This window comes from Nelumbo nucifera, chromosome 2, assembly GCF_055504915.1.
Source record: "Nelumbo nucifera cultivar China Antique chromosome 2, China Antique-T2T, whole genome shotgun sequence".
NCBI classification, from domain to species: Eukaryota; Viridiplantae; Streptophyta; class Magnoliopsida; order Proteales; family Nelumbonaceae; genus Nelumbo; species Nelumbo nucifera.
The window spans coordinates 3,276,040-3,289,129 of record NC_142650.1 but is presented as its reverse complement, the minus strand read 5'-3'; the positions used below and the strand labels follow the sequence as shown (position 1 = coordinate 3,289,129).

The following is a 13,090-nucleotide window of genomic DNA, read 5'->3' as shown; positions in this document are numbered from 1 at the left end:
AAGCTTGAACCTCTATACTTCTTAATATCTCGGAAAAAAGATAAGTAGCACTATATAATCAGACAAACCCAAACTCACCCCCCCCCCAAAAAAAAGAAAGAAAAACATACCCACTGCCTGAGCAAAGCGAGGTCTGTCATGAGATGCTAAGCTGGAGCAAGCCAGTCCAAGACGAATAATAAGGCAAGGTCGGAGCTTCGCATCACATCCATGCCAAAAAACCAGATGTGACCAAACCTCAAGTTCTTGAGCAGAAAGTATCCTATAAGTCTCCCTCCAACGGATGGTCTTCTTGATTGATGAAAGCAAGCATGAAAAGTCACCATTGGCAGCAGTGTAGAATCTACAGAGCTCATCCTCATTAATCCTGCATATCATTACATCCTACTTATAACACAATCAAACATTCCAAGAAACCAGGAAAACACTTCTAACTAGTACTGAACTCGAGTAAGAAGAATAACATAATTCATATTTTATAATAAATAACAAAAAGGTAAATAGAAGAAGCAGAAAGAGTTGAGAAAGATGATAACAACCACATCAAGAAGGAAACTTATATTGGTGGGAATCACATGGTAGTATTTATTCTCAATAAGATAGAATTCTCTAACAAAAGTCAAATTTGGATTTGGCTTTTCTTTATCATTAGCAACAATTAAAAGGCTTTGTACATATGAATGGGTATTATTTACAAGAAACCTTCCCAACCAATAAAACTCCATAGAGGCTGATACCTTGCTTTTCAGCATCTTGTGTTTTTTTTTTGAAGATAAAATAGAAACTTTATTAAAAGGAAAAAAGAAGAAAACAAGAAAGGTGACAAGTATCACCTGAAAGAAGAAAAAACTGTAAAACAATCAAAGAAAAACAATACCTCCTACTGACTCGAGCCAAACTCAACCCCAACCAACAGGCTCAAAACTCAAGCACAATAACACCGTTGACCCAAGGAAACCAAGATAACCACTAGCCATAGCCTCTTACACAAATTCCACCCAAAACAGATTAAAACTGAACCCCCAAACCACCCTTCAATCTTGACCACTCCTGAAGAAGACAGCAATAAAACTCCCAACCAACAAAAATCCTTTTTTTTTTTTATAAATGAGTAAGATTTTATTAATCCAACAATTAAGAGTTACAGGCAACCCATGGAAAGGCATGAGGTGCGACCTTTCCTTTAAAACTAGTTACAGAATTACAAGTTCAAAAGAAATTACACAGAAGCCCAAAGTAGCCCAAAAAAACCCTGTTTTGCAAGTGAGTCAGCCATTGAGTTTGCTGATCTGCCTACCCACTGAACTCTGATTGTCATATTCCTTGTTAGCCATTTAACCTTTTTGAGGAGACCTCTAAAGCCCCAGATCACAGAGTCCATCCTGCAACCAACCCACTATCACCTGGAAGTCCCCTTCAATAATCAGATGCTCTATTCCTAGCTGGTTTGCGAGCTGGATTCCTTGCACAGCAGCAAGTAACTCGGCCCTTAAAGAGTCTCCCACACCCGCAGGACCTGGATACAAAGATATAATGCTACCGTCTTTATTTCTCTGCACTCCTCCAATACCTGAAGGTCCAGGGTTACTTCAGCCACTCCCATCAAAGCTCAACTTAATAAACTCTTCCCCAGGTGGCATCCATTCAACCACATATCTGTCCTTCCTGGTAGAAGTATTAGCCATTGCTAAACAGCTTCTGCATAGGTCATCAAAAGAGTATGCATCAAAGAAATTTAGAATTTTCAGCCACTGAATTGCCCTTGTCAAAATACATTCTTTAACTTCCGAAAAGCTCCTTTCTTTTTCACAAAAAATTCTGGTGCTCCTTTCTTCCCAAACAGTCCACAACAAAGCTGCTCTTATGCACTTCCACATAATTCTCCCTCTCTTTGTGTGCCATTCAAAGCTAGACAGACTAAACAGCAAGCTAGTATTAGATGGCAGGTTCCACCTACACTCAAACAACATAAAAATCCAATTCCACAAGGCTGCAGCAAAGGAGCAAGGGATTAGTAAGTGGTGGCGGTCCTCATTCTGAGCTTTACAAAGAACACACCAATTAGGGGATAAGCACCATTTTGGTCTCCTCTTTTGCAGGTTTTAAAAGGTATTGATCTTACCATAATAAACTTCCCAACAAAAAACAACAATCTTTGGGGGAACAAGTCTAGTCCAAAATTCTTTAACTAGGAAGTTCTAGGGTGCAGAAGTGGAGCAGAGGGATTTGAAGAAAGAAGAGCATGTGAAAATGCCTTTCGGGTTAGGGGTCCAAGTTCTTGTGTCAAGTTTGAGGGGATCTAAGCAAATAGACTCAAGTGAAGACAACAGTTTTCAAACACAAGAACTTTCATCATCACGTAACCCTCTTCGGAAACCAAAATCCCAGTTTAAGGCCAAAGAAGAAATTGGGAAGGAAATAAAATTGGAAACCAGCTCTTTCTTATAAAGGGAAAGAGTGTAAAGAGAGGGAAAAATGTTCTTCCCAAAAAAGAACATTGTTTCCAAAATTAACATCATACCTGACCAAATTGAGAAATTTGGGAAGGATTCTATGTATAGCCTTCCAGGGTGTTGTAAGAGTCGCCCATCGAGATACCCCGGCATCATACCAACCAACCAAAATCTTCTACCACCACCAACCTCCATTCAAACTGAATTCAATTATTTGGCTACTCCATAGGCGACTGCCACAACCTCGCTACTTAATAACTTGTTTAGGTTTCTTCACCTTCCTGATAGGCCCCACACCAACTACACTTGCTCGCAATCTAGCAAATACTTCTGAAACCGGAAAAGCTTGATGGCATTTAAACCTTTTAAAATGTTTCACTGCATTAAGGTTCTTCTCAAAGTCCTTAACAACTTTAGCATTATCATTAATCCTTTCCAACTTCAAAACTGCTTCTTTTCACATGTCTTGAATTCCACTCCACCACATCCTTCCCTATCTTCAACTCCACCATTTCCACCATCTTCTAAAAATAGGGTTTTTTTCCATTATCAAAAACAAATCATGAGTTACCATTGCTTATCAGGAAAAGAACAGCTGCTTTAGGTTTGTCAACCTATAAAATCCTTTCTGTGTTTGCTTTTTGACTAGCCTATCTATAAATGTCCAAAATTAATTATAGAATTCGGTAATTTAGTTCTATATCTCTCCAACTTTGTTGTTTAAATTATTTGACCTTAAAACTATTCCTCAAGAAGTTAATTGGCTGATTTATCAGTTCATTTTCTCTCCCACTACTTGTTTTAGATATCACTGTGGATTGACAATCCTTTCTTCCATCCATTGTTTCGCTTAGAATATCAATTCCAAGCAGTAATTAGTTATATGTGGGAAGTATGACAAAAATATTATAAGTTGTGACTTTATAAGTACACCCTTGAATAGAATGCAATAAAAGCATGGACTTTATGAGTACACCCTTGAATAGAATGCAATAAAAGCATGGACTTTAAAACACTGCCAACAACATCTCCCTAACCATTTTCTCACACTTTCTTCCTGATGATTTCTTTTCACAATCAGATGGAACATTTTTTTTCAAGAAAAGGTAAAGTAAAAAGGGCATCCCAGTGCATGAGGCTCCTGCCAATGTGTGGTCTGGAGAGGGAGAGATGTACGCAGCCTTACCCCAACACATACAGGAAGGTTGTTTCCAAGATTTGAACCCTGGTCACCCAGGTTGCAATGGAGCAACCCAACTGTTGCACCAAGGTAAAGTAACTATTCCTTAAAAGCGGTTCCTACATCCAAGGTCAACATATCCTACAAGCATCCCAAGCCATTCTTCCCCATAATTAACCCTAGGAATTCCACCTCTTTTGTCATGTGCCATTATTTAGGAATCAACATCAAGAGGTATGGAAAGCACCAATGTGACCACCTCGAATGTAGCTAAGCATCAATACCAAATAGAAAGTGGGAAAAACCAATCCAATCCTGATTCATCATCCCAAAAGGACACATAGCTGCTTGTACCAGTCCCAAAAGGACATATAGCTGTGCAAACTCAATAGTGGTAATTCTATCTAGACGGCAATGAGCAACTTGTACCAGTCTTACTTTCCACTTTTGGATTGTTTTTGGTAATGAATAAGCAAAGTATTCTTCTGACAACCAAAGAAAAGGGCAGGGTGATGTGGAGAGCAATAAGAGCAGCTATTGTTTGGGCAGTGGGAAGAGAGGAATAGCAGGATCTTTCAAGGGCAAGAAAAATAAAAGGATGAATTGATAGAAGGAATAACCATCAAGGTCATGCATTGGATGAAAACATTGGATCTGTTCAATGCTTTTTCAGTAGATGACTTGATTAAAGGCTGGAGTGCAGTAGCGGGCTCCTCTTCCTCATCTCCTACTATTCATGAAAGCTGGTCCCCTCCTTTACAGAATAGGGTAAAACTGAATTTTGATGGCAGCTCTGTAGGTAACCATGGTCCCTCAGGAGTTGGGGGTGCTTTTAGAGATGTGGAAGGAAGAATCTGGCTTTATTCTCTGGATTAATTGGGAGAGGTGACTCACTTGGTGGCAGAAGTAATGGCACTACTGCAAGGGCTCAGATTGGCTAAACAGTTGGGTTTTCAGCAGTTGGAAGTGGAGGGACAACCAAAGTTGGTAAACGGTAATAGGCTGGGTGCAAACAAATAGCTTAGGCACTTGGTCCCTCAGACAATCTGTAAGGGAAATTTTGAACCTAACAAGGGAGCTTAGAGTACAGTTTAAATGGACTAGAAAGTCAGCAAACACCTTGGCCGATGCTTTAGCAAAGCAAGGGGTTACTCAGGAAACTCTATTTTGGGCATGTTTGCAAGACTGCTGTGAATTGAGGGATGGAAGGTGATAGTAGTACTAATTTTATTTAAAGTTATAAAAAATGAATAAATAAAGTAAATTTATTGATCAAAGAAAAGAAAGATTACGGTTTTCCACCAAAGAAAAAATAGGTTTTGTGGTGTGATGGAGAATCGAGAGACGGAGAACTTTGTTCAGGCGACAAAATGGAAAAGAGTATTTCAGCTGGAGAAGAAGAAGATCCTCATGGAGGAGATAACAAATAGGGGGAAGAAGCATCTGAAAATAAGAGAAGACTAACGAGCAACGATCCTAATGGACTCAGAAGTGGTCGACTGGTTTCAAGGTTTTGTAGATGGTTTACTACTTGCAGAAAGAATACAAGGATGGAGAAATGAAATGACAAACAAGGGAAATAGATTTACAGTAGAAAATAGAAGAAACAGAAATGGAGGTTTTATTGTATTAACAGAGTTCTATGGCAAAGGGAGGAAACAATTAGTATGCCTACCGGAGGGACAAGCTAAACAGGGGTGGAAGAAGGTCGCAGGTGCTCTTGAGGAGTTCAACCAGGGAAAATGGGTGATCCTAAATACTGAAGAGCAAACTCAGAGGGAAGAACAAAAATCAGTAGAGGCAAATGAGAGTTCAACTGGGAAAACAATGCAGTTAAAACAAAATAAAGTGACTACCCCCATAACAGTACTCTCAACAGATACCTGTCCGAAAATATTGTGGGATGGAAGGAATGTGGAATGGAACAAGAGGAAGGTAATGAAGGTAAAAAAATAGGTTGAAATAGGGAAGAAGTTCGGCAAATCTTGAGGGAGACGTTTCAGCCAAAGGAGAAATTCACCCTTATCCCTTTTGAGAGATGTAAAGCAATACTTGACATGGCCGAACTTCAGTTTGAGAACAGAATCCTTGAAACAAGATATGGCCAGATTGCAGTGGAAAACTGGTCGCCTTCCTGCAATGAATTGAACATCTCTCAGAAGACCATAGTCATCAAGATTCTGGGGTCACCCTTTAACCTCTGGCAGGAACACTTTTTCCACAAAATAGCAGTGGCTTGTGGTGGTGTTTTGGAAGGGTTCTGCGTGGAAAATCTTCAAGCGGCAAAAATCAAAGTGGCAGGAGTAAAATCTGCAAGTATCCCAAGGAGTATGGATATCTTTGCTGATGACTGTTGGAGAACGGTGTGGTTGGTGTCGGAAGTCAAAGCAAATCTCTGGAACAATTTGGAGGAAGAAGACACTGACATGGACTCTTGGAGGCCATGTGGTAAGAGCTGGGTGGACCGCCCGAAAGGTCAAGCTGACCAGGGAATTATGGAAACTGAAAAGTCGGGGGAAAGCCTTAAGAAGCACTCCTTGCCATTTATGGGAGATTTTTCGGAAAAATTTGAATGGGATCCAACGGTCCAAAGAAAATCCTACTCTGAGGTGCTGAAATCGAGAAGCGGGCCTTCTCGCGCCCATTTCACAAAGAAAATTGGGAATTTTGGGCCGGGGCTACATAACCCGACCCAAGCTTTTAAACCGGTTGCAAAGAGCTTAGTTGGGTCACGTGACCCTCTTATTTCTCACACGCAAAGGTTCTGTATGCAGTTGGGGGACGATAGATGTGATCTATCATCGTCCCCATCGACCTCCCCTTCAACCTTGTTAGTGGTGTTAGTGAAGGGGTATTTCGGTCTTTGTACTTGTTGAGAATGTTGATGTGTACTGTTATGTTAGTTCGAGTGCCTCTTACTTAAAGAAGGGCACTTAAGTCTTTTCCAATAAGTTAATAATATAATAACAGGTATGGCCGAATCTAGGGATGCCTTTTTTCTCTAATTCGAACCAGCCTCTCTCTTTCCTCTCTTTTCTCTCTTCCTCTTTCCTCTCCTACTTCTTGCTGTTTACTTTACAGTCAACGAACAAGACAGAATTCTAGGGCAAGTCAAACTTTAACATGGTATCAGAGCGAGGTTCAACAAATCAGACTTGCTAGAATTCTGTCTTCTGCGCATTCGAATTAGGGTTTCTCTTGGGTTCTCAGCTGTGAGTTGGAGACTGGGAAAAGGGCTCAAAAGGAGTGATCGCCCTCTTCCCTAGGAGGTTCCTATGCCTCCGATTGTGTCGTTGGTGATTGGTTGCTGTGGTTTCTAAGCCCTAGTTAGGGCTGGTACGTGTGGTGCAGTGGTGTCTCAGCCCTTCGTGTGGTTGGCCTTCAGGCAATGAGGTAAAGTTTTTTTATGCATATTATCTGTTATGGAATACATGAGAGGTGTAGTACAATTCGCATGATGGGTTTTCAGATTGCAGTATGCTAGGGTTTATTCTGGTTTGTGTGTGATTCGAAGGGCAATAGTGTCTACTTAATGGTGAAACTTCCTGTAGCTGTGGATTAGGGTTTGTGGTGTTGCAGTTTTCAGCATTTAATACTGCTGAAATCAGTGTGCAGACTTCGGTGAGTAGGGTTTGTGGTGTTGCAGTTCTCAGCATTTAATACTGCTGAAACCAGTGTGCAGATTTCGGTGAGTAGGGTTTGTGGTGTTGCAGTTCTCAGCATTTATTACTGTTGAAACCAGTGTGCAGATTTCGGTGAAGTGTCTGTGTGTAGTGTGCAGTGTGTAGTGCTCAGAATTCAGTGATAAGGGAGTTCGGCAATGGCAGATAATAGTGATAGAAAACCTAGTGTCATGATATCTACTGACTACCTGAATGTCCAAATGACCACCATTAAACTGAATGGAGAGAATTATGTCCCTTGGGCCAAGTCTGTAGAGGTTTTTCTGAAGGCGAAGAAGAAAGTGAAGCATATAAGAGAGGAGAAACCCCCCGCTAATTCTCAGGAGTATGAAGACTGGGAACAAGAAGATGCACAGACCATTACATGGTTGTGGAATAGTATGGAACCCAAAATCAGTGTGAACTTCATGTTTCTTGACACAACCAAAGAGGTGTGGGATCATGCTAAGAAACTGTATTCAGGTCAGGATAATACCACTAGGGTATATCAACTGTATCAGGAATACTTCAATCTGCAACAGGGAAATCAGAGCCTTGAGGAGTACTATGCCAGTGTGAGGAATATCCGTAACGAGTTAAATGTCTATCATCCTCTCACTTCTGATGTCAAAGTTCAACAGCAACAGTGAGAGCAGCTTGATGTGACACGGTTTCTGGTGGGGCTGAAGTCTGAGTATGAACCAGTACGAGCCCAGATACTAGGGGGATCTGCTCTTCCATCTTTAGAGGAGGTGTTTGCTCGTCTTCGGAGGGCTTCCATTGGATCTATGGATTCTAATGTCTCCGATAAATCAGCATTCGCAGTGTCGAGAGGTCAAGGTGGCAGAAGTGGGGCTCGAGGAGCCCAGTCTGGCAGGAGTGGTAGTGGTGGATCTACACATATCCGTGGTGGTGGTCGTACTGGAGGCAGAGATTCAGGGGGAGCTCGTGGTAGAGGACGTGGCTCGGGTCCACGGAAGTGTACTCATTGTGGTTTGGATGGACATACCATTAACTACTGCTATGACTTACATGGTCCTCCCTCGACGTGGGCCAACCATGCCATGACTAGTGACACCAGTTTCAGCTCTAGACAGGAGAACCGGTCAGCTGACCCGATGCCTTCTTTCCATCAGATGGTCCAGGCAAGGAGATGGTGAGTGTTCCTCGAGATGAGTATGAGAGGTTTGTTCAATCCAAGTCGCAGCAGAACACAGCTTCCTTTGCACACTCAGGTATGGCTTGTTTGGCATCCACACCCAACCCCTGGATTATTGACTTTGGAGCCTCCGATCACATGACGGGAACTCCAGGTGTGTTTTCATCTCTCACTCATTACTCAACATCACAATCTGTTACCCTTGCTAATGGCTCCACATCATCTATATGTGGTGTTGGTAATGTTGACCTAGACCCTGTATCCCTATCTCCTCTATTTTATATGTACCTAAGCTTCCATTTAATCTTATGTCTGTTAGTAAGCTGACCAAGTCCCTTAAGTGCTCCATCACTTTTTACCCTTCTATGTGTGTTTTTCAGGATCTCAAGACGGGGATGAAGATTGGTGGAGGGCATGAAGCCGGTGGACTGTATTATCTTGATAGTGGTGGACGAACGTCAACGGCCCTTCAGTCATCCATTTCTCCTCTCCAGTGGCATTGTAGATTTGGTCATCCTTCGCTGAAAGTGTTGCAGTCCTTAGTCCCTTCATTGAGTCAACTTTCTGTTTTAGATTGTGAGTCATGTCAATTTGGGAAACACCATCGTGTTCCCTTTCGTTCTAGGGTCGATAACTGTGTGTCGAGTCTTTTTTTCTTTAATTCATTCAGATGTTTGGGGTCCTTATAAAGTGATGTCATATAATGGATACCGATATTTTGTTATTTTTGTTGATGACTGTTCAAGAATGACGTGGCTCTATTTAATGAAAGAAAGAAGTGGATTATTTGCCATCTTCCAAAAATTTTATGCTGAGATCCGCAATCAATTTGGCGTTCACATCAAAATTTTTCATTCTGATAATGGTCGTGAATACTTGTCTTCATCTTTTCAAGAATACTTGGACCAACATGGCATTATACACCAAACTTCATGTACCTACACTCCGCAACAAAATGGGGTTGCTGAGAGAAAGAACCGCCATCTTGTAGAAACGGCACGCTCCCTCATGCACCACATGAATGTTCCCAAAATCTTTTGGAGCGATGCAATGCTCACCTCTTGTTTCTTAATTAATCGGATGCCCACGTCTATCCTTGATGGTCATTCTCCTTTTAGTGTCTTATTTCCCAACATGTCTCTGTTTCCGCTTTCTCCTCGGGTATTTGGGTGTGTCTGCTTCGTTCATAATCTGGGTCCCGGGACTGACAAGTTAGATGCACGTTTCCTGAAGTGTATCTTCCTTGGCTATTCCCGAACTCAGAAAGGGTACAAGTGTTATCATCCCAGTTCTCGTCGTTCCTTGGTATGTGCTGATGTTACATTCTTCGAGTCTACTCCGTTCTTCGTGGGGTCTGATGCTGCTGCTTCCTCCACATCACCACCTCCTCTTCCTCTTCCTGTGGTTGATCCACCTCCTCTGGTTCCAGTCATGCCTACGTCCTTGCCTCCGGTGCCACCGTCGGTTGACTGTCCACCCATCCGTCACGTGTATACACATCGCCCGCGTGTACCGGCTGCAGCTCCTCCAGCTTCATCACCGTCGACAGATCCAGCTCCAGCTCCGACACCAGCCTCCGACCTAGATCTTCCTATTGCCTTCCGGAAAGGTAAACGTATTTGCACCCTTCACCCTATTTCCAATTTTGTTTCACTTACCCACCTCTCCGCCTCCCATCGCCAGTTCATCTCTTTGTTATCCTCCGTGGTTGTTCCTAAGGATGTCCAGGAAGCCCTTACCTCTCCAGAGTGGTGTCGTGCTATGGAAGAAGAGCTCTCTGCTCTGCATCATAATCACACTTGGGATCTCACCGCTCTCCCTCCTGGGAAGCAGGCTGTCGGTTGTAAGTGGGTGTATAGTGTTAAGTACTTGCCAGATGGTCGTGTTGAGCGCCTGAAGGCGCGGCTGGTTGCCAAAGGGTACTCCCAAACCTATGGCATTGACTACACAGAGACATTCTCCCCGATTGCTAAGATAGGGTCAGTTCGTGTCGTCATCTCCCTTGTAGCTATGTATGATTGGCCTCTCCATCAGCTAGATATCAAAAATGCTTTTTTGCATGGTGATTTGCTCGAGGAGGTCTACATGGAGCAACCACCAGGGTTTGTTGCTCAGGGGGAGGATGGTAAGGTATGCAGACTTAAGAAGGCTATTTATGGACTTAAACAGTCCCCTCGAGCATGGTCTGGTAGGTTCAGTGAGGTGGTCAAGAAGTTTGGTATGAAACAGTGCCAAGTTGATCACTCTGTCTTCAGTTTTGACTCGTCGGCAGGCAAAATAATATTGGTGGTGTATGTGGATGATATCGTTGTGACTGGGAATGATAAAATGGGCATTGACAGATTGAAGGTATTCCTACAGGAACACTTTCAAACAAAGGACCTTGGCAAGTTGAAATACTTTTTGGGCATAGAGGTAGCAAGATCTAAGCATGGCATTAATTTGTGTCAGAGGAAATATGTACTTGATTTACTGGAAGAAACAGGGTTGTTGGGTACTAAACCGGCTGAGACACCTATGGAAACAAATACGAGGCTGAGCAGTGATATAGGTGAAGTATTTGAAGACCCTGGCAGATACCGACGACTTGTAGGCAAACTAAACTACCCATTACTCGGCCAGATATTTCATTTGCGGTTAGTGTGGTGAGTCAGTTCATGCAGAAACCTTTGGTCCCACATTGGAATGCAGTGCTAAGGATTGTGAGGTATCTGAAAGGAGCTCCTGGTCGTGGTTTGTTGTATAGGAGTGGTGGAAAACTGGTAGTAGAAGGATACACCGATGCTGATTGGGCAGGTTCTATGTCTGATAGACGATCTACCACAGGCTATTGCACCTTTCTGGGGGGTAACCTGGTAACGTGGAAAAGTAAGAAGCAAACAGTTGTGGCAAGAAGCAGTGCAGAAGCTGAATATAGGGCCATGGCACATACTGCTTGTGAATTAGTGTGGTTGAGGAACCTTCTACAGGAGATAGGATATGACATCAGTACTCCAATGAAGCTCTATTGTGACAATCAGGCAGCGGTTCATATCTCTTCCAATCCGGTGTTTCATGAAAGAACCAAGCACATCGAAGTTGACTGTCATTTTGTGAGAGAGAAGGTGCTGAATGGGGTGATAGAAACTGCATATGTTAGTACGGGAAACCAGTGGGCAGATTTGTTTACAAAAGGTTTGAGTCGGGGGAGAGTGGACTACATATGTAACAAGCTGGGATTATATGATATATACTCACCAGCTTGAGGGGGAGTGTGTGTTAGTGGTGTTAGTGAAGGGGTATTTCGGTCTTTGTACTTGTTGAGAATGTTGATGTGTACTGTTATGTTAGTTCGAGTGTCTCTTACTTAAAGAAGGGCACTTAAGTCTTTTCCAATAAGTTAATAATATAATAACAGGTCTGGCCGAATCTAGGGATGACTTTTTTCTCTAATTCGAACCAGCCTTTCTCTCTTTCCTCTCTTTTCTCTCTTCCTCTTTCCTCTCCTACTTCTTGCTGTTTACTTTACAGTCAACGAACAAGACAGAATTCTAGGGCAGGTCAAACTTTAACAAACCTTTTAGGACCTGCACGCTTGTGCGCCTACGGGAACGACAAACAAAGCCTTCTTCCCCTCTCTTTCTCAGGTTGCAAGCGCCTCTTCTGCACAAGGAAAGACTCTTCAATGGAGGACGGCTACTGAAGAGAACTCCACGACGCCTGAAAAGCCGAACCCTCGATACAATAGGGATTCGCAAGGGGACTCTAAAGATGGCTCCGATTGGGAGGACTTGAGAGATGTGGGTGATGAAGAAGTGGATCAGCCGTCGAATATAGGCATCCCTGACTTAGCAAAAGTCTGTAATTTTATAGCCTCGAGGACTATGGAACGAAACTCCTTTTTATTGAAGAAGATAGTACGGAAGTTCTGGAGCTACAGGATTCGGGGGTTGGTGACTCTTCTACGGAGAGTGGGAGGCTCTTGAGGAGTTGGGTTCCTGCTGCAAACCAAACATGGAACCACTTGGGGAACAGATCCCCCCAGCTGCACAGGTGGCTACTGAACCTGAACTTGAACCATCAGGGTTTGTCTTTGGAGTGGTCGGCAAAAACTAGATTCATGATCAGGGAGTTCCTTCCCCCCTTTCCCTTACTCCAATTCTCTCCTCCTCCCCTTTTTACTCTCAAAATTCAATTGATATTATTCCTAGTAGTAATCCTCAACATTTGGTTTTTGCAGTTCTAGCCATAGAAACTTCACCGGTGGCGGATAATGACCCCTGTGAGGAAGGAGAAGTTGGGAGAGGAGATAAAGATAGGGAGGAGGGAGGAATCCTGGTAGTGAATCACGAGAAGCTATTAGAGAAGGAAGAAGGCGAAATTGGAACTGTTGTCGGTATAGAAGAAAAGGGGAAGGTACCTAGTGGGTTAGGTGAGGAAAATGATGAATGCAGAAGACCACCCAAATTAAAAAGGCATGAACAAAAGAAAGCTAGAGGAAAGTTTACCAAAGGGAAGGTCTATCTTAGAAAGGAGATAGGAGATGATAAAAAGAGAAAAAGAAGAATGAATGAGGTGGAAAAACTAGTCTGTGGAGTATCCTATGAGAAATCTGTAAACAAGAAGAGGGAGAAAAAAAGAGGAGACTAGGACTGGG

The 13,090-nt window shown here is 42.8% G+C and overlaps 1 protein-coding gene across 3 annotated transcripts in view; it reads right to left on the bottom strand.

The window, feature by feature from the left end:
• LOC104594579 (SEC14 cytosolic factor family protein / phosphoglyceride transfer family protein) overlaps positions 1 to 13,090 on the bottom strand; it is a 39,039-nt gene that overhangs the window by 9,916 nt on the left and 16,033 nt on the right. For all 3 annotated transcript variants that reach the window (XM_010254923.3, XM_010254922.3, XM_088897559.1), the window contains one exon: positions 111 to 367. In XM_010254923.3, coding sequence (XP_010253225.1) covers positions 111 to 367 — 257 coding nt within the window. The remainder of the gene's footprint in view (positions 1 to 110; positions 368 to 13,090) is intronic.